We start from the raw sequence: 27,435 nt of genomic DNA, 5'->3' as shown, positions 1-27,435 counted from the left end.
TGCTTTCCTTTTACATAGTCAAAATTAAAAGGATTTGGACCATCTAATGCAGGCACAGCTTAGAGACAACCCTTGGCCAAGAGGACATTCTGAAATGGAATGGCCCTTTAGAGTTGCCTTGAGTTGGGCTGAGAAGTGTCAGCTTTCATACCCCCTACGCAGTACCAGCTCTAACGCTGTACCAGCCAGTGGACACAGGGCAGGGACATGACCTAGACCAGGCAGCTCTGCAGCTGAGGCCCTCCCTAGAGGGCTGACAGAAAGAACATCTGCTGACAGCCCTTTCAAAGCTAGAGATAATAGTCTTTTTTCTTTTCTTTTTTGTTTTTAGGGAGCGAAAGTGCACACACATATAGCTGTTGAGAGGAGGTGGTAGGGAGAAGGAGAGGGGTAGAGAGTCTTAAGCAGGCTCCAGGCCCAGAGTTCAGGTGCAGAGCCCAACGTGGCGCATGATCTCACAACTCAGAGATCATGACCTGAGCTGAAATCAAAAGTCGGACACTCAACAGACTGAGCCACCCAGGGGCCCCAATTCTTTATTCCTGAAAAGAATCTGAACAGTGCTGCATGCCCCCACAGTATATTATCCTGTTTATCCTCTACTGTCACCCTAGAGGTCAGACATATGTGTTGCTACCACCTACAGTAAGGAAACAGGCTCGGGAATGTTAACTTTTAGGAAGTGGCAGAGCCAGAGTCCCAAAACCTTCCACGTTCCTGTGAAATCCCCCTCCTCCAAAGCTTCCAGGGGGACCATCTGTGTTCAGGGAGGGGAAGCCCAGAATCATTATGCTAGGGGCTTCATTTGCAAGGCTTTCCTCTGTAGAGTCAATCAGAAAGCGTGCCTGCTTTATTACATGGTCCTTATAAACAATAAACATAGAAAACAAGCTTTGTAACATCATCATCCCCCCTTCTTAACACCAGCTCATTTTTTTAAACTTGTCTAACCCTCTAGCTTAAACCTAGCTATCCTCACAATCGGTTTGTCCCTGAGTCATTGTGAAGGCATAGTTAGCATCCAGTTGGTCCTTGGAAGTACGAGCTAAGATTTTACCTTAGTTAAAAATATCTAACACAACACCATCTCACCTCTGTGAGGATGAATACTGCCAAGAAAACCAGAAAAATAAACACACAAAAATAGAATAACAAGTACTGGTGGGGATGTAGAGAAATTAGAACTTTCATGTATGTTGGCAAGAATGCAAAAATGGTGCAGCCACTATTGAAAAACAGTATGAGGGTTCCTCAAAAAATTAAAAATAGAAAAAACCATATGATCCATCAACCCCATTTCTGGGTATATATACCAAAAAATTGACAGCAAGTTCTCCAGGGGGCGCCTGGGTGGCTCGGTCACTTAAGTGTCTGATTCCTGATCTCAGTTCAGGACTGATCTCAGGGTTGTGAGTGCCTCCATGCCTTGCATGGAGCCTACTTAAAAATATGTATCTTTGGGCGCTTGCATGGTTCATATCGGTGAGTGTCTGCCGTTGGCTCAGTTCATAATCCCAAAGTTCTGGAATCAAGTCTCTCTCAGACTCTCAGTAGGGTACCCACTTCTCCCTCTGCCTATTGTCTCTCCCTCCCTCTCTCTGTCTCTGATGAATAAATAAATATTAAAAATATACATATAAATATATGTATCTGGAATAAAAGAAAGCAATGTGTCTAAGAGATATTTGTACACCATGTTCATAGCAATTTCACATTTGATGAAAGATGAGAAGCAAACCACATGTCAACAGACTGATGAATGGATAAGCAAACTGGGTATATCCATACAATATAATATTACCCAGCGCTCAAAAGAAGGAAATTTTCACACATCACCTACTACATTATCAACTCTGAGGACATTTATGCTAAGTAGACATAAGCCAGTCACAGAATGACAATACTGTAGGGACCACCCCCCTGTCTGAGTTATCATTGTAGTCAAATTCATAGGGATGGAAAGTAGAAATGGTGGGTGCCAGGACCTGGGGGAGAGGGAATGGGGAGTTAGGTGTTTAATGAGAACAGAGTTTCAGTTTTTTCAAGCCAAAGAGTCCTAGAGATGGATGACGGTGATGGTTGCAACAACGATTAGATTGTACTTAATGCCACGAATTAGAGGCCTAAAAATGATGATAGGTGGTAAATTGTGTTATGTGCATTTGCTACCATTTAAAAAATTCTTTAGAATACTGAACCTAGGGGCTATTGGGGACACCTGGGGGCATGCTCATTTACTTAAGCCTCTGTCTTCTGCTCAGGTCATGATCTCGGGGTCCTGGGATTGAGCTGTTACTCTAGGTTCCCCACCCTGTGATGTGTCTGCTTCTCTCCATCACCCTCTGCCCCTCCCTGTGCAGGATCCACCCATGGCCAAAAACAAACAAACAAAAACAAAACTGGGGGTGCCTAGCAAGCTCAGTTGGTAGAGCATCTGATTCTTGATGGCAGATTCATGAGTTCAAGGACCAAACTGGGTATAGAGATTACATTTTAAAAATGAATAAAACTTAAAAAATAAAGAATATAAAACTAAAACGTACAAAATGTTTGAATTCAACGGAAACATTTTCTAGAGTTCTGATGAGTGAGCAAAAACTCAGCCACAGTCACCACTTTTCCAGTGCCCCCGCCCCCCCATACCACCACCTATAGGGGAGAGGTTGGTGAAAGAGCCCTGGAATTTGGAAGTGGTTGGAACTGGGACACCTGGGTGGCTCAGTGGTTGAGCATATGCCTTGGGCTCAGGGCATGATCCACCCAGAGTCCTTGGATTCGGTCCTGCAACAGGCTCCCCAGAGGGAGCCTGCTTCTTCCCTCTATCTATGTCTCTGCCTCTGTGTGTGTGTGTGTAAGTCTCATGAGTAAATAAGTAAAATATATTTCAAAAAAAAGGAGAAGTGGGTTGAAACATTCAGAAAAAAAACATGTCTGGGAATCATAATGGGTACCAGTGCAGGTAAAGTGTCTACATTTCCAAGAAGGACACTCTCTTATGTAGAGGGACAGCTACAAAAATGAGAAGTTTGGTGTTCACATTGAACAAGCCATAAATAGTACGTGCCTCGAGTGTGAGTGTGCTGGAAGTGGTCACGGGGGACAGGAGGGGCAAAGGAATAGACAGGGCTGTCAAAGAGCCTACCCTCTCTATTTGGGAAGGCAGGGTCTTAACATGAAAAAAAAAGAACAGTCATTCCCTTTCCGAAAAGTCAAGGGCCAAGTGATGGGCTATGCGTACATACAGGATGGGTACGGGGAGCTGAGTTGCCGTCCTGCCCGGGGGTTAGTAGAAAAAGGGTCTTGCACAGGTGGATTTGGTTTGAACCATGCGCCATATTACTAGGATTGGCTTTGGGAAAGGGGTTACCACCCTTGTTGATTCAATCAGAACTTTTCAAAACTGCTTCAGTCTGTGGCTCACAAAGGAGGAACTCCAAGCAGATACCAGGAGCCAAGGTCTGTTTTTCTGAGGCTGTCAGTGCCAATCATCAACGAAAGGGACCCTTTCTATTTGTTTTGGTCTGCACTTGGAGTACCTCCTATAGCCCTTGGAAAGTGAGCCTCTGGGGAAATAAAAGGTTAGCCCAGGATAAATCCCTCCCCTTTTACAGCCACTGGGAAACCAGGCTGCTCCTCATTCTGCCAAGATCCGGTGGTAATCCCGTCCCAGCTCATCCATTCTAACAGCTATCCTCCTGCCCACCTCTCCCAGGTGGGTCCACACAGACAAAAGGAGCCGTCCTAACTCCTCCACTTGTTGTCTTTCTTTGACATCTAGTCCTATTGCGCTGAATAGGAATGGATGCTTGGATGTTTGGGAATGAATTCATGGACAACCAGGGACACAGAACAAATGGGAAATGGATTGTTTCCTGAGAGACTAGTTGGCAACCAGAAATGCCTAAGGGACATAAACTGTGCTGTCTGCTTTCCTATTGAAGTTTATTTTTCAAATGTATTTGAAATTTGAAGAGTTAAAAAAATTGTTTTGGCTAGAACAGTGCTCCATACATGCTGATTACAACCGTATTCCTTATGTACATTTATGTACAATTCTTCCATAATCCAATTTCCTTAAACCCTGTCAGGGATAGTCTTACCTTCTCCAGTTTCCAGCCAGATGTGAACTTAAAACTGTGTGTCCTCCTGCACCTAGGTGCTCAGTAGGTTAAGCATCTACCTTGGCTCATCTCATGATCTAGGTTCCTGGGGATCGAGCCCTCATTAGGCAAAGAGTCTGCTTCTCCCTCTCCCTCTGAGCTCTCTCACAAGGAAAGAAAAGAGAAGGAAAGAAAGCGTCCTCAAGAAACCAACAAAAAAGGTGAACGTCCATTAGAAACAACTTCTGCTTAGCAGATTGAAAGAAAAGGACTCCTTGTTATTCCTGATCTAAATTCTAACTGGTATGCTTAATAATCAGTAGTATGTGTCTTTGCTACCCTCAGCTGGTGTAGAAACACAGCTCTGTATTACAAGAAAGTCCCCATGGGGCACCTGGGTGGCTCAGTGGGTTAAACATCTCTGCCTTAGGCTCAGGTCCTGGGGTTGAGCCCCATCGGTTCCCTGCCCAGCGGGCAGTCTGCTTCTCCCTCACTACTCCCTCTGCCCCTCCAACCTGCTGCTCCTTGTGCTCTCTCTAACATAAATAAATAATCTTTAATGAAAAATAAAAAAAAAACAAATTTCCCCAGTTTCCTGCCCATTAGAAATCGAAACTAACATTTCCCTTACCTTGAGAGAGTTTAGGTTTCATTCATAAATGCTGAGGTGTTCCAGCTGCCTAACTAGCAGAGGAAGTCACCTTTGTCTTCCTTCTTCAGCAACAGAGAAAGATTTGGAAAAATTCTGGCTTTCTTTAAGCAAAGCTGGCTGGGTTGGAAGAGTCATGCAAGGACTCAAGGACACAAGGACATGTGTCAGAGCATGAACATCCACCCTTGTCCTCACTTCCCACAATGCCCTTCATTAAACGTGTGTGTAGAGGACAGTGTTCTAGATCTGAGAAGTCTCTCATGCCATGAAATCAGTGGGTGGTGGGATTTCCAGAAGAGGGATGCGAAAAAAGTCAGCAGACCCTGAGTTTCAAAGCTTTCCTTCTTGCTTGGGCAAAGAGCTAACTGGATGAAAGTTAACTGAACACACTTAAATTAGACATCAGTGACCTTTATTAGGTGCAAAGTAGTATTCCTGACAATAGTAATATGCCACTGTTACAACCTGTTCATACCATTAAAGCAACAGCCCCTCACCCAGAGCTAACCAGATCCCATAAAGTTCCCTGTAAGTGCGTTGTGATCTTCATAACAAGTGACAGGAAAGATTAGGACAGCTCATTAATAAAACAGGTTCCATAGGCATCTTGATTCCTTTTGGTTTCCTCTCAAAGAGCTCCAGCAGACGGCCCACTTCAAAAGGTTGGTCCTTCTTCCTTTCAACCAGCTGTCCCTCCCAGTCTAAAGACATCCTGGAAATAAAGCCAACCACAAGGAGTCCACGGAACACTGGGAATGTGTTCAGCATAAGAAAAAGTAGATTTCTAGCATCTACGAATAGTTAAGTGGAAAAACTCTCACAGTGGTTCCTATCAGTAAATAACCATTTTTTAAGACTCCCAATATTTACTTGTCAACATCTGAAATCATGTTGAAACAAACTGAGAGAGCCAGACGCCAGTCAGGCCAGTCAGCCTGTGCCAATTGGTGCTCCTGTTGACTACAGGTGTCCTCAACAGGCTTAGCATGCTGTTTGGTCAAGAAGACCTGTACTCCTTGTCTGGCTTTCCTTTAGCCACTCGCTGCCTCATCTAGAGTGATCTGCTCCTCAGTGAAAATCAGGTCATGATTTGGTATTGGGGTGATTTGGTATTATTGCTTTGTTCTTCATCAAACAACTGAGACTTTTGAGTCAACAAACTTTCTTGGGGCACCTGGGTTGCTCAGTCAGAGTCCAACCTCATCTCAGGGTTCTGGGATGGACTCTGTGTTGGGGTCCTGGCTCAGTGGGGAATCTGCTGGAGATTCCCTCCCTCTCCTTCTGCCCATACCCCCACCTCCTGCTCACGTTCTCTCTCTCTCTCCTCTCTCTCTCTCTCTCTCTCTCTCTCAAATAATTGAAATAAATACTGGCGGCAGTTCATTCATTTACAACCCTGACAAAACTGCCAACACAATATATGCTTTTGTTTTCTGCTGCAAGAATCAGTGTGTTGCCCGGAAGCCCCACTTCACAAAATAGGATGCCTTCATAAAAGCGTTTAAAAACTGGCAAAGAGAGAAGGACAAGACTTCCCACCAACGGCAAATGAGAAATGAGAGTCTTTTCTGATATGGGGTAGATTCATAGGTTCTAAAGGGAGAAGGGGCCAAGGGGGAAGTAAGATTCTTCAGCTGGGAATGACTTTCAGAAGGTGATTCCCAGTGGCCCAGTAGCGTAGTGCTGGTGTGCGGTACTCTTCACAGTACTAGAGGGGCCGAGTTATCATTACATTCAGTCTACGTGGAGGTCCTGTCACCCCCTATGGAAAACATATATTGGGTGATTTCTGCAAATTGGAACATAGGAATCAGCCTCTTGGTTCGGAGGCTAAAATGTCTTTGTCTACCAGGCAAATATGTTTATTTCTTTGGCTTGACTGTAATTTGTCTGGGGATCATCGGCAGCACTGAATGCCCACTAGCTACACGCAACTACTTTACAAGTGTTGTGTATTAAGTAGCAAAGCATATGAAATAATGTCTCATGTCCCCTCTTGATAAGCATCAGTGGTTTCTGCCATCAGCTCCGTGGAACCCCAGATGCTAACTGACCCACACAGAAACCTGCTTGAGAATTGCTTCTGGGACAGTTATTGGATCTGCATATATGTAAATACTCTGTTGTAGAGAAATTAAGGGAGGCCTATGGGTAATATCCCAAACCTTTAACTTTCCTTATGTGCATTCAGAAGGTGGCTTTGTTGCTCATTTGCTCTCCTCCAGATCTGCTGTTTCCTTTCCTACCTGCCTGTCCTGGAACAGGATAGCCTACACAGCACAGGGCGGCCAAAAGACATAAAGAAGTCTGGGATGCTCAGGTGCCCCACGTGGGGGAAGCAAGTATTAGCTGAAATTCTCAGTGGATCTCAGCAAGGCTTCTGCACGGTGCTCTAAACAATGCACATTATGCTTCCAAATTAAATCAGGGATAACAGAGTTGCCGGGTGGCTCAGCTGGTTAAGCCTCTATGTTCCACTTAGTTCATGATCTCAGGTTGCTGGATTGATCCCAACATCAGGCTCCCTGCTCAGCAGGAAGTCTACTTCTTCCTCTCCCCTCTTTCTCTCCCCACTGCTCATGCTCTCTCTCCCTCTCTCTTTCTTTCTCAAATAAATAAAGAATATCTTTAAAAAAATAGATATGAGTATTGTCATGCATTGAAGAAAATAGTCTTATAAATCTTTCATCTCATACAACGTACCTGCAAGCTGGTATCTTTCGGAATTCCGTATAATCTGTGTACTAACTCCATAACTTCCCTCTCAAACGATTTCTTGACTGGTGCCTTTCACATCGATGTAGTGGCAGTCAGCACTGGCGAAATGGCAGGAAATTGCCTGTGCAGGGTGAAATGATTAATATTGGGGGAGAAAAAAATCTGTTAACAGCAACAACCAAACAGAAAGTCTTCTTTTAGAACATCAGCTATTTCACTAGCATTTGATTTCTAGAATGTTCCATCGTGTCTTGGATTAGCCTCTTTGGGGTTGGAGTCTTTTCTCCCCCTAGGTACAGCTAAAGGCTGACTGAGAAATTCCAAGAGGTTTTAAGCTCCCTGGGATACTTGTTTTCAAAATGGGCTGAGAACATAATGACAAGAGTAAGAGGACTTTAAACTTTTTAACATGTGATTTATCTAGCTAGTGCATATCCCCCAGTCCTAAACAGGAATGGGTTCCAGGGTTCTTCATCCTCTTCTTAGTCACAGAAGTTAGTTACTCAGCTGAGTTTGTGGTGCTTTGTTATTTTAATGTCTAAAGATCAGGGAAATCAACATTAAAAATACCTTGCAAAAGGAAAATAATATACACACCCACCCCTTTCAAATCAAAAGGACATTTGAAGTCCAAGATCATTCACATAAGGTACACATCTTGTTCCTTCTTAAGGGAAAGGAGGTTACTTGGTTCTCCCCATTCTTTTTTTTTTTTTTTTTTTTTTTTTTTAAGATTTACTTATTTATTCATTCAGAGAGAGCGAAGAGAGAGGCAGAGACACAGGCAGAGGGAGAAGCAGGCTCCCTGCAGGAAGCCCAATATGGGACTCGATCTTGGGTCTCCAGGACCACACCCCAGGCTGCTCGCCACGCTAAACCGCTGGGCCACCGGGGCTGCCCGGTTGTTCCCATTCTTGAAAAGGTTATCAGCAGAATAAACTTAAAACTCACTTTCCTAGTCGCATGTTAGTTCTCTTCTCTTGAGATGACCTCACCTCTCAGAAGGGCTGTCTGCTTTGCTTACAACATGAGATTTGTAGACAGTGGAGTCACAAATTCCATTTCCTTTTTTTTTTAATTTTTATTATATATATATATATTTTAAATTTGTTCACGAGAGACACAGAGGGGAGCAGAGACACAGGCATGGAGAAGCAGACTCCATGCAAGCAGCGCGATGTAGGACTGGATCCCCGGACTGGGATCACCCCCCTGAGCCAAGGCAGACGCTCAACCGCTGAGCCACACAGGGACCCCCCATTTCCCATGGAAGCCCCCAAACCACACCAAGAAAAAGTGACATCCAAGGGGATAAGTACATTACCATATATGCATTTTTAAGTCTTTTTGTAGGGGTTCATCTTTTCCCAAATAAAGTAGTTCAAAAACTATTGAAAAATTACAAAGTTAGGATATTATCAATCACATTACTTGGTTTCTTATCATTTACCTTTTAGTTTCATACAGTAATCACTTTATACTATATTTTCAGGTTTTGACATGAGATCTTTCAGTATGTTGTTATCCTACTCAGTTTATAACCCTGATCATATAGGAAGTAATATAATTCTCTAACTCATACAGACTTTAAGACTATTTGTCTTAGCTTGCTGTTTTGATACAGATGCATATACATAAAATTCCATTTTTTATATCAAGTTGAATTTTGACACCAAGGACACATGATAAATGGCCAAATTCATGAATTTCATGAACATTCATATTATTTATGTCATTGTTGCTGTACCCCTGCTTGTACAGTTCTGAGGATCATGTTGGTGGGGAGTCTGATCTAGTCTTTATTTAAAATTTGGCATTGTGTTCATCAAGGTATTTTTTGCATTGATTTTGATTTTCTAAATACTGCCTTAAACTATCATTTAACTTGATTGTTGAGGTGTTTGGCACCATCCCCCCGACCCCTGCTAAATTTTCCCTGGAGGAGAGGGCTTTCTTGCCTCACCCTCATCCTGGCCCTGTTGACCTGGTGGAAATATGAATGAATGGAAGATGAAACATGGTAGCTAACCCTGCACCTAGGGAGACAATGGGTGTTGGTGTGACAAACTGGCACGCTTCACTCAACCCCAAAAACCCCTATATATCGTAATAAGAGCCATGTAATGTGGAATAATGTCAGTCCACAGTACTGTCAGAGCTGCTGAATTTTTGAGAAGAGAGAAATCTGGGAATATGGGAAATTTTGTCAAATTTTAATGCAAGCAATGAAATCAATAGGTTTTTAATATATTCATAGCTAAGGGGCAAAAACCATGGCTCGCTGCTAAATCTTATTTCTGGGCAGCCAATTCAATAACAAAGCTATTATAAACTGCCGTCATAAATGGTTCCTATATCCATTTCCCATTTTAAGATTTTAGTACATCATCCATTCTTTCTGTCTCCAAAAGCACAGGCTGTGGGCTACCAAGCAACTCTATGAATGTTCCTAATTCACGATCAGTAGGATTGGGAACCGGAGGTCACATGGCCTCCTACTGATAACTTAGCAAAAAAGAATGTGGTATCAAATATATTTCCTGGTAATAAACCAGAGCAAGAGCAGTTTAGTTAAACATCACAAATCTCATAAAGTTTCACATATCTTGACATTTTTTGCTTCTAACCTATTCGTCTTTGGAAAGCACGGTGATGTAATGCATACCTTGCGGTATCCTTGAGTTCTGTTCCAGCCAGATCCGTGGATGAGCAAAGGATGAAAGAAAACGGTGTCTCCTTTCTCCATCACGAGGTGCACGCGGGGGCTGTTTTCATCATAGTCCTGGATCCCATAGAACATTAAGTTCACGCCCCCCCTAGAACACATAAGAGAACCCAACTCTGTATTTGAGGAACCCAATGACTAAAAAGTAGATTTCCTAAGTTCTTCCAAGAGAAAGATAAATAGATTCTTAACAGGTACTGCAAATATACAAAAGCTTCTCAGATGTGTGGCTGTGAAAGTCACATTGTGATATTAAAATCATGGATTTAGGGAGGCAAAGGAAGATGCTGAAATTTCTTCTCACCCTTCATAACTGTATTATATTGAGGATCTAGATCAACGTTGCATGTTGCAGTTAACATGGGAGATCACCTTTCAAGCCTGAATGTATAATCATTCTTTCCCAGGATGATATTCTCCTCACCTAGAACTTTGCCTGAACCATTCTTCTATAACTCAGGAGTACCTCTAAGAAGCTAATTGTTCTCCCAAACCAGCAGAGAGAAAATCTCAATTTTTCTCAGCTCAGAAAGCACTGATGTCACATGCAGAGTAAGGAAAGAAAAACAGTAAATTAAAACATTCTGTTTTTTATAACTATTTCCCAAGTCAGTTATTTCATTAAGTAATAGTTATGGTGGAAGGACGGCATCACATTTCCCTTCCTGAGACTGTGCCACATTCTTCTGGGGAAAGGACTGCTTTCCTGCTGGACTCAGTTGTGGTTTTCATCCAGTGCACTTCTCTCCTGGCCAGGGTTGATACGTGACCTAAGCTAAGTCAATCTAACCGCCCACTGTGGTCACTTTGAATCTGAGCAGAAGATGGAAGGCACTGGTCATGATCACAGTTCAGTTGACCCCACCAGGTGCCCCACCCCGAGTGTTCCCACTGAACATAACCCCCACTCTCCTGCTCATCAGAGCTAGCCAGCCTTTCCATGGACTCAGCAGGTGCCTGCCACCCTCCAAAACACTTCGTTTGGCTTAAGTCAGCCACAGCCCACTTCTGTTGCCTGCACCAAACTTTCCCCAAAACTCAACTGAATTTGTGAATCTCACAGTTTCAGTTATATCAGAATCCAGACCCCAGTATTTTCCTTGGCACTAATCCTCAGTGCAAGAATCTAATTGAGACAGAAGTCCTGAAAGCCATATTCTTTACTTCCTACAGACCACATTCATTCTTCCTGCGTTAACAACCCGTGCTCTTCTCTTTCTGACCATCATTATGGGATTTCAAGACCATATTGTCTGATACCTAAAACACTTATCATCTCCTCTCTGGTTTCTCTGCCTCTGGAGCCCTACCTCCAGTATATCCTGCTCTAAGCCTCTAGATTATCATTATTGAAGGATCAATTTGATCTCACCATTCATGGGCTCAAAAGCCTTCTATACTCTTCCATCCTCAACTAGCTCAATTCCATACACCATGTAACAGTCATGCAATGGAATACTACTCATGCTTCCCCAGAGTCTTCATTGGTCTCTCTAGCAGTAAAGAGATGATTCCTCTCTCTTCTTTATGCCAAGAGCCATCAATCAGTGGGTAAGAAGTAGTTGGCACTTTACACATGCATGTGGTGTTGCAAGTGTTGACATCTTACCTGTGCAATTGGGCTTGATAATTTCATATCCTATATAGTACCTACCAAAGTGCCCCACACTGGTCAGCTTTCCAACACTTCTTGATGGAAAAATGGTTATTTTACCTGACATCCTTGAATCTTCCCTGACCCTAATTGTAAATCCTATAATGATGTTTTGTAAGGAAGGAAATGCCATCTGATTGTTAAAGCTCTTTAGGGAGAGTGATGTGAAATCAAAACAAACAATATTCTGGTTAAGATTTCTCCTCTAGGGGTGCCTGGGTGGCTCAGTCAGTTGGGCGTCCAAGTCTTGATGCCAACCCAGGTCATGATCTCAGGGTGCGAAGTTCAAGCCACATATCTGACTCGTGCTCAGCAGAGTCTGCTTGTCCCTCTCCCTTCCCCTTTGTCTCTCTCCTCCCCTCCTCTCCCATTGCTTGTGCTCTTTCTCTCTCTCTCAAATAAATAAATAAAATCTTAAAAGAAAACAACGACAAAAACAAACAAAAAACAGATTCTTCCTCTGAGCTAGAACATGAGACCCCTAACTCTGGGAAAGGAACAATGGGTAGTGGAAGGGGAGGCAGGCAGGGCGATGGGGTGACTGGGTGACAGGCATCGAGGGGGGCACTTGACAGGATGAGCACTGGGTATTATACTATAGGTTGAAAAATCGAACCCTATAAAAAAATACAAAAAAAAGCTAACCTAAAAAAAAACAAAAAACAAAAACAACAACAAAAAAATGATGCCTCCTCTACGCAGACATACCTCCCATTGGGGATAATTGTGTGGCTTCAGATAGCCTTTGTGTGTGCCTGGGAACACACACAGACAGCCATTGTTCCTGTCGATGTGCTCCATGGCTGTCCAAGCACAGACAATTTTATTGCTGGGCCTGAAGGGGAAGTAGTGCAGATCCTGGTGCAAGGGATGGCGGGATGTCTTCTTGCCTGAAACAGAACCTGCTGTTAATACACACTTGCATCTCAGATTTCATCTCTTTTGCCTGCAAAACCACAGCAATGACTATTCCCACAAAACCCAAAGAAGTGAAACAACATTATTGAGAATCAGTCCAGAGAGATAAGCATCAAATTTGAATATCAAATCCACAGGACAACTCCAGATCCTCTATTTTTTTTCTGGGTTTCTGGGAGCCGAGGACTTACTGACACACAACATTCACTAGCAATTCATACACATGTCATGAATTCTATTGTGTTTTATTCCTTTGTAATTGTGGTTTGGGCATAGAAGCTAGAATTCAAAAAGTAAAAAAAAAGTTTGAGTAATTGAAGAGAGCAACCAAATTTGAGGTTCCCTGTTAGCCTTTTAAGTGGCTGATGCAAAAAATATCAGCTAACTAAGTTAATAAAAGGCCTCTAAGGGCTCTTGGGTGGCTCAGTGGGTTAAGCATTTGCCTTTTCTCAGCTCAGGATCTCAGGGCCCTGGGATCAAGCTGCAAAGGGTTCTGCTTAGCAGGGAATCTGCTTCTCTCTCTTCCTCTATGGTGTCTCTCCCTCTCTCTCAAAAAAATTAATAAAATCTTTAAAAGTAAGAAAAAATAACCATATAGTTGACATCTGAAATCCCTACTCCACGATTCTTATGATACATACTGGTTTTTTTTTACATACTGTTTTAAGACTTAAAAGTATATACACATTTTTTTTTAAAGATTTTATTTATTTATTCATGAGAGACACAGAGAGTGAGAGAGAGGCAGAGACACAGGCAGAGGGAGAAGCAGGCTCTATGCAGGGAGCCTGACATGGGACTGGATCACTGGTCTCCAGGATCACACCCTGGGGTGAAGGTGGCGCCAACCGCTGAACCACCTGGGCTGCCCTTATTTTATGTTTTTAAAGATCTTATTATTTATTCATGAGAGTCACAGACACAGGCAGAGAGAGAAGCAGGCTCCCTGCGAGGAGCCTGATGTACGACTAGATCCCAGGACCCAAGGATCACCACCTGAGCCAAAGGCAGACCCTCAACCACTGGGCCACCCAGGCGTCCCCACATTTGTTTTTTAATATTCAGCAGTTATACACAAAGCGATCCTTTGAATCCTTGAAACTTTTTCTTACTTTACCTTTCTCTATTTTTTTTTTTTTTTTGGCTTCTACTTAACAAATAAAACCACTTTACCAGAATCTGGAGGTTTGTTTATAAGCATTGCATGCATGGCCATAATATTGGGTCCAGTGAAGCACTCCACATATTTCAGAATCTAAGAGTAAAGAGTTGCATGAGAAATCAAATAAACAACCACGTAGTACAATGTACACTTATTTGTACAAGAGTCAAAATGCACATAGTTATACAAAACACTTGGTAGAAGTGCCTGGGTGAGTCTGTTGCTTAAGCATCCAACTCCTGATTTCAGCTCAGGTCATGTTCTCAGGGTCATAGGATACAGGTCTGCCTTGGGGTCCTTGCACAGTAATGGGTCTACTTCAGGTTTTCTCCTTCTGCCTCTCCCTCTCTATCAAACAATTATTTAAAGGAAAAAAAAAAAAAGTTGGTATTTCCCAACGTTGCAAACAAAGAATGAAAAACTCAGCACTGGAAATCTGTAACACTCTGAATTAAACAGGTTTTTTTTTTTTTTAAAGATTTTATTTATTTATTCATGAGAGATATAGAGAAAGCGAGGCAGAGACACAGGTCGAGGGAGAAGCAGGTTCCATGCCAAGAGCCCGACTTGGGACTCGATCCCAGGTCTCCAGGATCACACCCTGGGCCAAAGGCAGCGCTAAACTGCTGGGCCACCGGGGCTGCCCTTAAACAGGCTTTTTAAGCCAGTTGGAAACCAAACCCCATTTTCTATGAGAATGCGAAGAGTTTCTCTCAGCTTTCGACTGGGAAGGGCAGGAATACCCTCCTTTCACCTGACACTGTCCATAGATGCCCAGGGAGAAGGCACCTTCCTCTTCCCCTCACGGAGACTCTTCATAAGAAGGGACCACGAGGGGCACCTGGCTGGCTCAATCACTAGAACATGAACCTGTTGATCTCGGGGTCGTGACTGCAAGCTACTCCTAGAGTGTAGAAGTCACTTTTTAAAAAGGTGGTAGGGGGACACCATTGCAGCTCAGTCAGTTAAGCATCTGCCTTCAGTTCAGGTCATGATCCCCATGTCCAGCTCCCTGCTCAGAGAGGTGTCAGCTTCTCCCTCTCCCTCTGCCCCTCCCTGCCACTCATGATCTCTCTTGATCTCACTCACTTTCTCTCTCAAATAAGTAGAATCATTAAAGAGAATAATAAATGAAAGGACCATGAGAGGCCCCAATAACGTGCAGCTGCCATGCAGAGCCCAGGGGACAAGAGAACAGCAACAGGGGGACACTTCACAGTCAGGCCACCTCCCTTTCCACAGCTCTTCACTGAGGGCTACAAACCAGACAGTGATAGAAAAGGACACGCAGCAGGGAGTGAGATGAACAGGTCCCTCCTCCCATGGCATCTATATTCTGTTGGAAGGATGTTAAATAATGACATGGGCACTGGTGCTTGACAGCAAGGTGCAGTTACAGAGTATGAGGAAGCAGAGGCGGGGTGGGGAGGCTGAATTTGGCCAAAGGTCTGGCAGCGGGTGTGCTCCCTCCTACATCTAACCCACTAGGGAGGAAAGCACTCAGCTTTGCATGCCTACCACCTGCCAGGCGCTTTATGTGTCAGCCACTTAAGTCTCACAACAATCCCTGAAAAGTAATGCCCCCAGGAATTAAAGATCCTTTAAATGATCATTATCCTGCAGATAATAAAGTGCCCAAGGTGGCAGAGCAATTTCAACGAAAAGGACGGTATTCCATCTCCAGTTCTGTCTGACTTCAAAAAATGAAGCCTCTTCTACTGCTTTCTCACTACTTGATCTCCCGTATAAGCCATATTGGCAATTTGAGCATGAAACACTCGAAATGGTCCCAAATCCTAGGAGTCGGGGCTCATATTTGTTTTTTTTTTATAAAGGGTGTCATCTTTTATATTTTCTTGTGATATTTTCTTTGAAGAATATATTCCTCAAATATATTTCTTCATATACTTTCCTTTCCTGTTTCCTGGTTTTAAGTAATCTCTATCGCTTGAGCCCACGACTCTGAGATCAAGACTCACATGCTCCATCGGGCCATGCCTGCCCAGCATCTCCTACCAGTATTTTCTAAACTTCAGTGACTCAAGAGACATTTTACCATTTCTAGCATATGTTGCTAACTGCCCAATATTAGTCAATAATTTTCCTAAATTAACTCATGTCTTATCCTGATTAATAATATTCCTGAAGTCATAGGTTTGATGCACCAGCTACTTTTTCCAATACATATTGAAATAAATACCCAACTACTATATCGTACCCACCTCCTAAAAGTCATTGCATGAACCAGTAGGTGCATGGTGCACACTTGAGAACAGTGGGAACCCTGGAGGCCTCCGGGTACCCAGGGCCTCAGGCAACACAAGTTGCCTCTAACTTCAAGCTTTTCCTCCTTGATTGATGCTCACAAGTTCCATTTCCATTGCAAGACTTGAGGTTGGGAAGAATAGATGATTCAGGGACCTTGTCCCCCTTTGTCCCCAACCCAAGGGGCTGGACATGATAGGTGGCCTGCCTGTACAGTCTTCTCTCATGAGGAAAATATTCTTTCTTTTTTTTAACATTTGTTTAAAGATCTTTTTAAATTTTAAGTAATATCCACACACAACCGGGACTCTTGGGTGGCTCAGGGTTGAGCCTCTGCCTTTGGCTCAGGGTGTGATCACAGTCCAGGTAACAAGTCCGGCATCGGGCTCTGTGTGAGGAGTCTGCTTCTCCCTCTGCCTATGTCTCTGCCTCTCTCTCTGTGTCTCTCATGAATAAATAAATAAAATCTTTAAAAAATAATAAAAATAAAACTAAAAGCATTTGAAATAAATGGTTCATAAACTGTGGTACATTGACACAATGGGATGCTATGCAGAAGTTTGCAAGTATGATATAGATATAGATACACGTGATAATATGTAAGTCATATGGGAAGATGTCTGAGGTCTATTATAAGTGGACAAAACACAGTGACAACCAGTTTGTTCCCGTGTTACACAAAAGGTGGGAACCCTGGAGGCCTCATCGTGATTCATCTAACACAAGTTACCTCTAACTTCAAGCTTTTCCTCCTTGATCGATGCTCACAAGTTCCATTTCTATTGCAAGACTTGAGGTTGGGAAGAATAGATGATTCAGGGGCCATGTCCCCCTTTGTCCCCAACCCAAGGGGCTGGACATGATAGGTGGCCTGCCTGTACAGTCTTTTCTCATGAGGACAATTTTCTTCCTTTTTTTAATTATTTATTTAAGTATTTTTTTTTCTAAATTTTAAATAATCTCCACATGCAACTGGGACACCGGGGTGGCTCAGCGATTGAGCATCTGCCTTTGGCTCAGGGCATGATCCCAGTCCAGAGATCAAGTCCTGCGCAGGCTCCATGTGAAGAGCCTGCCTCTGCCTCTGTCTCTGCCTCTCTCTCTGCGTCTCTCATGAATATCTCATGAATATCCTGAGTATCTCACTTGGTTAAATGTCCACCTCTGGGTTGGGGCTCAGGTTATGATCTTGGTCTAAGGATCCAGCACTGTGTCGTCCTCTGCACTCAGCAGGGAGTCTGCCTGAGGATTCTCCCCTCTACCTCAACCTGTGCCTTGTCCCCTTCTCATGCCAAAAATAAATGCATAAATCTTAAAAAAAAAAGTGCATACCTCTTAAAAACTAAAAGATCCCCCATGCTCTACCAACTAAAGCAGCCAGGTTCCCATTAAGTCAAATTATCTACTAGCATTTGGGGTTATAATTTCCAAAATGTTCTATATGCAAAGTGCCCCTTAAAAAAAAGTGTGCCATGTGTCAAGGGACACATGAGTGGCTCAGTGTTGAGTGTCTGTCTTTGACTCAGGTCATGGTCCTGGGGTCCTGGAATCAAGTCTTACATCAGGCTTCCCACAGGTAGCTTATTCTCAATCTGCCTATGTCTCTGCCTGTCTCTGTGTCTCATGAAAAAATAAAATCTTTAAAAAACAATAAACAATCTAAAACCATTCTAAATAAATTATCCATAAACTGTCATATATTTATGCAGAAATTTGCAAGTATGATATAGATACATAAGTGATAATATGTAAGTGATATGGAAAGATGTCTGAGATCTATTATAAGTGGACAAGACTCGGTGACAACCAGTTTGTTCCCGTGATACACAAAACGTGGGGGGTTACGTATGCATTTTCATGGCCATGAAAGAATTCTAGTTGAATACACCTAAAAGCTTGGCAGTGAGTGGGGCTGAACGTTGGGAGACTTCACTTTACATGTTCTATATTATGTGGATAACTTTATAAACATGATTTATGCTTAAAGAATGAGAATTTTTTAGACAAGTTTAACTCTAAAGACCTACTTAAACCTCTACTACCAGATTCACAGAAACAAAAGCAACAATAAATGGATGTATAGTGAGTGGGATCTGCAATGTGACTCCTGTTGATATGCCCATATTCAGTGTGAGAGAGGCTCCCCCTCTCCACTGCAGAATTCCCGCCCTTCTCCACCAGGTTAATTACCAAGCGCCAGAGCAGGGTATCTCCACCTGGCCAGTATTGACATGTGGGGCCGGATAATTCATTAATTGGGGGGAGGGGCTGTTCTGTGCATTATAGGCTCCCTGGGCTCCATTAGCGGCATGCCCAGGCTCTACAGACCAAACCTTGTGACAACCCTACAGGGCTCCAGGCGCCACCAGATGTGCTCCTCCAACTGAGAACCACTGCTCTACAACCACCAGAGAGGGGCTCAGAGAAAGGAAAAGCAGCAATTCCTGGGGCAGGCATGTCGGTGGGCTGTTAACCTAAAAACAAAGAAAACACAGGAAGGTTCTCCAACCTCAGGGAGAGTGCAGTATCTGAAGAGTTCCTTGTCTTCTTGGAAGTCTTGGATCTTTGAAATCATCCTTTCACTTGGAATATATTCTGATTTTGCAATGGACACATCTCTCATTATTATCATTTGTTTTGGTTTCACCTCCCCTCTGCAGATCCTTTCAAACTGGTCCCTAGGAAATGAAATTGGCAGATGATGTCATTACTGCAGGCTCCAGGCACCTGCCTGGCCAGTTCTGTGGAAAGATCCACAAAGATTGAGGAGATGGTGTCTCTGCACCAAGTTGACCTCCAGGCCAGACTGAGCAGCTCTGAGCATAGGGTGAGGAAATGGCCAGCTCACAAGCCCCTGCCTCCTCACTGTGAGGCCAGAATTCGCTGTGAGAACTCACATCTTCCTTAGCCTAAGAAAACAGTGGGGGAAAATTTGTGATTTGGTTGCATCTGAGTAACAATGGCAAATACTTCTCTCCTCCATTCCATGGGCCAGGCCCGGTTGGAAGCACTCTGTGTGTCTTTTACCTTATTCAGTCCTCACAACAACACTAGGGCTCAGTACTATTATCCCCATTTTACAGATGAGAAAGGAGAGGCATGGAATGTAAATTGCCCCAGGGCACACAAGATTAAGTAGAAGGGCTAAGATTAAAGCCAGCCCTTCTTGCTCCAGAGCTCATGTTCCCAACCAGTTCCCAAGTAACCAGTCCCTGAAAAATATCTGAACATGCACACACTACTCTTACTACCCATGTTCCCATTGCAAACATACAACATATTTCTTAAAATAATGAAAGGTTACTGTACCTAAAGCGTTGAATGTCCGGGTCAGACACCAAACTTTTAATGACAAGAAACCCATTTTCTTCATAAAATTTTCTCTGTTCTAGGCTTAGGACATCATTATCCTGAGTATACCTAAAGGAAAGAAAACTTTCAAATAAGTCCAACTGAAAAATCACAACCCAACACTATGTATCAAGAACCTGAGAAATGTTTCTACTACTCTTCCATCCGGCATTTCTATTTTTTATTTACTCTAAGAAAATATCTGAACCTTTTTATTTAATGTCTAATGGTTTCTTTTAAGTTTGTTCATTTTTTTTAAAAGTAATCCCTATATCCATATCCCATATGGAGTTCGAACTCATAACCCCAAGATCAAGAGTCATGTGCTCTTCTGACTGAGCAAGCCAGGAACCCCTAAACTCAACATGTATTTAGAAAAGGTCTATGGGATCCCTGGGTGGCGCAGCGGTTTGGCGCCTGCCTTTGGCCCAGGGCGCGATCCTGGAGACCCGGGATCGAATCCCACGTCGGGCTCCCGGTGCATGGAGCCTGCTTCTCCCTCTGCCTGTGTCTCTGCCTCTCTCTCCCTCTGTGACTATCATAAATAAATAAAAATTTAAAAAAAAAAAAAAATATTAAAAAAAAAAGAAAAGGTCTAAATCCAAAACATTAACTACTGTCACCAAAAAATAGAAGAATAATTAATTACTTATGTCCACTCAATGGGATAGATAGGACTCGGGCTTTAAAAGTGAAGAGCATGTGCCCTGGGGTGGCTTAGTCGGTTAGGTGCAAACTGGTAATTTCACATCAGGTCATGATCTCATGGGTCCTGAGATTGAGCCCATGGCTTACTATGGCCTCAGTGGGGAATCTGCTTGAGATTCTCTCCCTCTGTCCCTCTCTCACTCACTACCCCTTATGCTTTCTCTCTCTTAATTAAATAAATCTTTAAGGGATCCCTGGGTGGCGCAGCGGTTTGGCGCCTGTCTTTGGCTCAGGGCGCGATCCTGGAGACCTGGGATCGAATCCCACGTCGGGCTCCCGGTGCATGGAGCCTGCTTCTCCCTCTGCCTGTGTCTCTGCCTCTCTCTCTCTCTCTCTCTGTGACTATCGTAAATAAATAATTAAAAAAAAATAATAAAAAAAATTAAAAAAAATAAAAAATAAAAAAATAAATAAATCTTTAAAAAAAATGAAGGACTTAATAGCATGGACAGTGCTTATAATAGTAAAATATACTTAGATTTGCACAAAACCAAGACACTACTTGAAATTAATGAAGAGAAATTTTTTTAAAAACATGTTTTTTAAGTGATTGCCTTATGTAATGGAATTATGAATGATTTTTTAAAATTCCTTTTATTTCTCTGATTTTGTAATTTGTTTTGTAAGGAATAAGTATGGTTTTTTAGGTGGGAATCAAATCCAGTAGATTTTATATTTTAATTTTATTTTAAATATAACAGATTTTATGTTTTATATTAAATCATACATTCTCAAAAAAAAATCATACATTCTCAGAAGAAATCAAAGTTGAAAAATCCAAGTCAGTTTATGCACAACTCAGAGCATCCCATCCATTAATTTACATCAGAATTGTGGCTCTATGATAATATTCCATGGATATCATGTCTTCTCCTACAAAGATAATTTAAGATAAACCAAAGATACTACCTAATAGAGCAGTATGACCACACACTAAGGGCTAACTTCAATGAGGTGTAACATGCCTGAATGTGAAATAACCGGGGTAGGGGATCCCTGGGTGGCTCAGTGCTTAGCACCTGCTTCCACCCAGGGCATGATCCTGGAGTTCCGGGATTCAGTCCGGATCAGGCTCCCTGCATGGAGCCTGCTTCTCCCTCTGCCTGTGTCTCTGCCTCTCTGTCTCTCTGTCTCTCTGATGAATAAAAAAATAAATAATCTTTAAAAAGAATTAATCAGATTATACACTTCTAAAATTTTTTGCCTTTCTAAATGTTAAAATACATATAAAAATTAAGTCAAGGTCTTCAACATTTTCCCTAGGTTTAATTAGAACAAGTCCAGGCAACAGAGGATTTTTATAATGAATTATTTTTTTAAAATATTTTATTTATTTATTTATTTATTTATTTATTTATTTATTTATTTATTTATTTATTTACGAGAGAGAGAGAGAGAGACAGACAGACAGACAGGCAGAGGGAGAAGCAGGCTCCATGCAGGGAGCCCGACGCAGGACTCGATCCCAGGTCTCCAGGATCAGGCCCTGGGCTGAAGGAAGGCTCTAAACCACAGAGCCACCCAAGCTGCCCCATGAATTATATTTTTAATTTTATTTATTCTCTTTAGGGATGGAGGGAGGGAGGACAGGCAGGGCAGGGTGAGCAGAGACGGAAAGGGGCAAGCAGACTCCCTGCTGTGTACAGAGCCCTCCATGGGGCTCCATTCCATTATCCTGAGACCATGACCTGAGCAGAAATCAAGAGTCAGATGCTTAACACACTGAGCCACCCAAGCGCCCCACCCCCTGTGTAATAAATTCACCGGACAACATGATATGTTGTATTTTATATCTTTTTTTAAAAAATATTTTATTTATTGTTTGTTTTTTTGTTTATTTGAGACACAGAGAGAGAGGCAGAGAGATAGAGGGAGAAGCAGGCTCCTCACAGGGAGCCTGATGTGGGACCTGATCCCTGGACAGGGATCACGCCCTGAGTTGAAGGCAGATGCTCAACTGCTGAGCTACCCAGGCATCCCCTGTATTTTATATCTTAATTACCACTAGAAAAAGCTGTATATATGTATATCATATGGTTTTTAATGACCATTAGATCTACTTACTGGAATTGTGGAGGATGGAAGCTGTTTGGAGACACAGCTCCCGAAGTGGGGTAAGCTACCTACAATATGAATTAAGGCAAATAAAATTAAATTTCAGAGTCAGCATTTTCTGGAACCCACAGTTGGCCCTGGATTAGCCCTCATCCGGGAAGTCACACAGAGCTGATGACAGGTATGCGCCCTTGCTTCCATCATTTCAATTCACAAAGTCCTGAGGAGGGGCTGGAAGCCCCAAGACCTTTATCAGCATTCCAGCTGCCCAGAGAAGGTGGCCTGGACCCCTGGGCTCAGTAACTGGTCCAAGGTCACCCAGCAGAGAATGGCTGAGCCCACACTTGAGCCATCACTGTTTCCTTCATAGATTTCCCTAGTTTATTCTATGTGACTATTCCTTCCACTAAACTACTGAACAAATAAACATTGTAAGGTTCATGTCTAACAGTGAGGAGCAATGTACTCTTCAAAAGAAGTATTGAAGTTAGTGGCAGTCCAGACCAAAATAGGAGAAGGAGTAAGGCTCGTTAAAAAATTAAATAAAGAGTCCATTAAATCAACAGGCTCCACTCCAGAGCTGAGCTAGAAACAGGAATCAGATGCCTCGTGGACTGAGCCACCCAGGGGCCCATGATATCAAATGTTAACAGCAGTACCAGACTGGACCCAGTTATCCCTAGTCCCAGTATGTTGGTGCTTCTCACTGTTGGGCATGTATCCGAAACAAGTGAAAACAGATGGCTGGGCCCCACTCCCAGGTGTTTGGAGTCCAGGGTCAGAGATGAGCCTGGAATCTGCCTTTCTAGCAAGTTTCCAGCTGCTGTTGACGGTGCCCGTCCCGGGAACACACTGCTTTAGTTAAATGGCTTCGGTCAAGAGTGTGCCTCTCCCCTGGCCTGGGTTTCTGCTTTCTGGCCCGTCGGATGAGATCACCTCATCAGCCTTGTGGGAGGGCGGCTGGACTTTCGTTTACCGCTGCATCGCGGCTTGGAACTCAGAGCAATCCTACAACAGCCAGTCTCATTTGTAGGAAAGGTTTCAGGACCCTGCCCACAGCAGGACAGAGACTAGTCCCGCGGCTTAAGGGAAAATCGCGCGCAGCGTTTCCCAGGCTCCCCGAAGTGGCCCCCAGAGGGATCAGGAGACCCGGTTCTATCCGGCAACTTGGTGTCCCTGTCCTGCAGCGACGTGTCCTGGATGCCACAGCAGTGGCGCCCACGGCGCCTGCGAGCTGCCCTCGTGAAGGCCGAGGCCGCGGAGAGCGCGGGCCCCTGGGCGCGGCGGGCGGCGGGCGGCGGGCGGCGCACGCAGGTCCCGGGCAGGAGGGGAGCGCCGGGGCCGCGGCCAGAGCGGGCTCCCCCGCGGAGGGGGCCGGCCCGGCCCGAGGGTCCCGCTGCCGCCCGCCCGCCCGCCCGCCCGCCCGCCCCGGGCAGCTCCGCGCGCGGTGCCGGGCCCGTGCTTCGCCTTTCCCGGGCTCCGGGCGGCCGCGGCCAGAGGCCCGGGGAGCTGCGCGCACGCCGCCTGCTCTCCGCCCGCAGCGCGGGGCCCCGGGCCCGGGACGGCGCGGACGCCGGGGGCTGGGGGCGCGCATCAGCCCCGGGGCCCGCACTGCCCGCGCCCTCCCGGCGGCCGGATGCCCCCTGCCGCCTGCCGCGCTGCCCCCCGCCCCGGGCGCCCGGAACAGGCGGGACCATCACGGGGACGCGGGCGCCGACCCAGGGGACCCTGGAGGCCACCCCTCCTGCAGCCCGAGCTCCCGCAGCCCAAAGGATACGCCGGTCCTGGCGGAGGTCTGGCCGAGGTGTCCCAGCACGACGCGCAGGCGGGCGGCTGCCTGGCGCTGGTTCATGGCCGCGACAGGAGACGGCTCAGCAGGGTCTCGGGCGTCGGCCTCCGCCTCGGCCTCGGCCTCGTTCCGGGCGGCGGGCGGGGCGACGAGCGGACGTCGGTCTGGAGGAGGGCGTGGAGCGCCCGGATTCTGCGTGGTGCGGAGATGCCCCGGGCCTCCTGGGTCCACGCACTGGGCGCCCCGGGCGGAGAGGAGGGATGCCCGCACACCCTGCTCCTCGAGATCGCAGAGATCCTTTCAAGGGCTTCTAACCCGGTGAAGGTCGTCCAGGGAGAAGTGAGCCAACACATGACCCATGCTCCCAACCGGGACTTTCAGTCTGTTTAATCCCACGTGACTGTGCCCCTCCCTCCCTGTGCAGATGCTCTGACAATTCACATGGTCGTTCACCCATACAAGTAAGGTGCTGATCCAAAGAGGAATTTGGGGATCCAGTCTGAGGTTGCCGAAACATACTGGCTTCTCATTCAAGAAAAAGAAAGTCCCTGAAGGAATGACTCTGAAGCTAGTGTGATCCACAGTCTAGTATTTTAAATTTTCTAAAACTCTGAAGTTTTATCTTTCTCTCTCTCTTTTTAAATTCATTTATTTGAACTAATTTCTACTCAACATGAGGCTCGAACTGACCACCCCAACATCAGTAGTTCAGGATCCACCAACCAAGCCAGGCCTTCCCTTCTCTTCCCTTCCCCTCCTTTTCTTTCCGTTCCGTTCCAACAATTCAGTTTCTTTGGGGTAAGTATGCATGATACTGCCACCACCATCGAGGTCATAACCACCATCCCTTCTCAAAATTTTCTCCCATACTCTTCACCTCACTATTTTGTTTGTATGTGGGAAGAACACAAGATAAGATCCACTGTCTTAGCAAATTTTAAGTATATATTGCAACATTGCTAGCTGTAGACACTATGCTGTATTATAGACTTCTCGAACCACTTATGTAGCTTCACTGAAAGTTTGTAGCCTTAAACCGTCACCTCTCCATTCTCCCCTCTCTTTAACCCCTGGTAACCACCATTGTCTCTGCTTCTGTGAGTTTGACTCTTAAATTCCTTGGGTAAGTGGGAGAAGGAGGTACCTGTCTCTCTGTGACTGGCCTATCTCACTTAACCTAGTGCCCTCAAGCTGCATCCATGTTGTCACAAAATGGTAGGATGTCCTTCCTCACTAATGCTGAATCATATTCCATTGTATGTGTGTACCTTGTTTTCGTTACCTTTTCACTTGTTGACCACCACTTAGGTTTGCTTTATCTTGCCTCTTGTGAATAGTGCTAGGTGGAGGTGGGAGTGCAGATATCTCTTGGAGATCTAATTTCAGTTCCTTTGGATAGATACCCAGAAGTGGGATTACTGGATCATATGGCAGTTCTTTTTTTATTTTTATTTTTTTTTAAATAAGAGAGACACAGAGAGAGAGAGAGAGAGAGAGAGAGAGGAAGAGACAGAGACCTAGGCAGAGGTGGAAACAGGCTCCCTGCGGGGAGCCCAATGTGGGACTTGATCCCAGGCCCCGGGATCACCACCTGAGCCAAAGGCAGACGCTCAACCACGGAACCACCCAGGCGCCCCTCATATGGTAGTTCTAGTTCAAATTTTTTGAGGAACTTCCATACTGCTTTCCATAATGACTGTAAGAACTAGAAATTCTTTCTAGAATATCTTTTCATCCAGTCTCTGCAGATGATTGACATAGCATCTCATTGTTTCTTTTTTCTTCTTCATTTTTCTCATTGTTTCTTTGTCTTAAAGAGTTACTTCAGGAATGTCTCACCTTAGAAATATGTCATCATTTTGGTTTCTTCTTAAGATTTTATTCATCAATTTGAGAGAGAGATAAAGGAAGTAGGGGTTAGGAGCAGAAGCAGTGCGACAACAGAGTACATGCTTAGTGCACAGCCTGATACAGGTGTCAATCCTAGAACTCCAGAATCATGACCTGAGCTGAAGGTGGACGCCTAACCAACTGAGCCACCCAGGTGCCCCCCATATGCACTATTCTCTCTAGTGAGAAAAGGTGCAAAATTACTGTTGAAAGTAAATTATATTATCTATGCAACCAATACCTTGTCTAGAGAAAAAGGGTGCTCCGAGCTTGGGGGATGAGAAGCTCAAGGAGGTAGGTTGGGGGAAATCTAGACCTCTCTCTGTGTACCCACATACATGCACACACAAGATACTTATGTATCTGAAGCATCATTATCTATGCTTGCTTTATTACTTCTAAAAATAAAGAAAAGCATCGCAGTAGTAGTACAGTATAGCTATTCTGGTCTCTCTTTACAGAATAAAACTGTAAAACTTAGAATTCGGTTATAACTCCTTGAAAGGCAACGCTAAATTCAGACCAAAACTGCTGGCTCAAACATCTCAGATCAGAACAACTTAAAGCACTCCCATTTATTCATCATAAGGCATGCAGAATTGCAGACTACAACGTACTAAGTTATTTTAAAAATATTTGGCCAAAAAGTACATATTGCTTACACAGTAAGTATTTCAGCATCTCTTCCTAGGCAGAATTCCAAGTTTCAACACAGCCTGCGCAAATATAACAAGCTGAGCCTTGATATTGACAGGTAATTCCTGTTGCCCATAGGAATAACCTACCTCACCAGGGCCGTGCCCTTTCAGACTGTAGTTTAAAATGCCGTGCATTTTAACAAGCTGTATTTTTGTGTTTTTTTTTGTTTGTTTTTTGTTTTTTTTAAATTTATTTATTCATGATAGTCACACACACAGAGAGAGAGAGAGAGAGAGAGGCAGAGACACAGGCAGAGGGAGAAGCAGGCTCCATGCACCAGGAGCCCGATGTGGGATTTGATCCCGGGTCTCCAGGATCGCGCCCTGGGCCAAAGGCAGGCGCCAAACCTCTGCGCCACCCAGGGATCCCAACAAGCTATATTTTTGGATAAATCATAGGATTTAAGGAGAACAACTCACTATACCAAGGTCAATGTGAAGTTTTAAAATGCTATCAGGAAGCCAAATAATTGTCTATTTATTAAGTATTCACCAAATTGGAAGATCTCCTACACAGATTTTGCTAAGAGGTCAAATATTCAATCACTTGATTCTTCAAGGAACTCTCCAAATTCTTGGGCGTGGGTGCGTGTTTGCTGGGCCCAGAGTGGTGCTGCCAGAGCAACTGCACTTTCCTTCCCTCCTTTGCCTCTTCCTGGCCCTCTGGGACACTCCTCAGATCTGTGGTCCCAACTTCAGTGCACGGAGCCACCTGGGATGCTGGTGGAAGACAGACTCCCTGGGCCACCC

At 44.4% G+C, this 27,435-nt stretch overlaps 1 protein-coding gene across 2 annotated transcripts; it reads right to left on the bottom strand.

The window, feature by feature from the left end:
* Positions 1-7,508: 7,508 nt before the first annotated feature.
* LOC119878493 (phytanoyl-CoA dioxygenase, peroxisomal-like) lies at positions 7,509-24,416 on the bottom strand. Of its 2 annotated transcripts, XM_038589127.1 has the most exons (9): positions 24,086-24,416; positions 22,318-22,376; positions 19,504-19,614; positions 18,704-18,872; positions 13,941-14,022; positions 12,558-12,739; positions 10,136-10,285; positions 8,795-8,858; positions 7,520-7,591 (listed from the first exon to the last, which is right to left on the bottom strand). In XM_038589127.1, exons 1-8 carry the CDS (start codon positions 24,158-24,160, stop codon positions 8,808-8,810), a joined length of 879 nt encoding a protein of 292 aa, XP_038445055.1. In that variant the 5' UTR covers positions 24,161-24,416; the 3' UTR covers positions 7,520-7,591; positions 8,795-8,807. The 2 variants fall into 2 exon arrangements, with proteins under 2 accessions (XP_038445054.1, XP_038445055.1); XM_038589126.1 differs by lacking the exon at positions 8,795-8,858 and having other exon boundaries at positions 7,509-7,591; positions 24,086-24,415.
* Positions 24,417-27,435: the final 3,019 nt, after the last annotated feature.

Source organism: Canis lupus, unplaced genomic scaffold, assembly GCF_011100685.1.
Source record: "Canis lupus familiaris isolate Mischka breed German Shepherd unplaced genomic scaffold, alternate assembly UU_Cfam_GSD_1.0 chrUn_S1663H1857, whole genome shotgun sequence".
Lineage (NCBI taxonomy): Eukaryota > Metazoa > Chordata > Mammalia > Carnivora > Canidae > Canis > Canis lupus.
The sequence above is the reverse complement of the archived record's forward strand: the minus strand, read 5'-3'. Positions and strand labels throughout refer to the sequence as shown.

What these genes read in the sequence shown, in the direction of transcription:
- LOC119878493 (XM_038589126.1), bottom strand. Translation starts at nt 24,160, where the DNA reads ATGAACCAGCGCCAGGCAGCCGCCCGCCTGCGCGTCGTGCTGGGACAC. An exon ending in CCGGACATTCAACGCTTTAG is followed by an intron (nt 18,873 to 19,503) that starts GTACAGTAACCT and finishes TTCATTTCCTAG; the next exon opens with GGACCAGTTTGAAAGGATCT. An exon ending in AAACAAACCTCCAGATTCTG is followed by an intron (nt 12,740 to 13,940) that starts GTAAAGTGGTTT and finishes GTTCTGTTTCAG; the next exon opens with GCAAGAAGACATCCCGCCAT.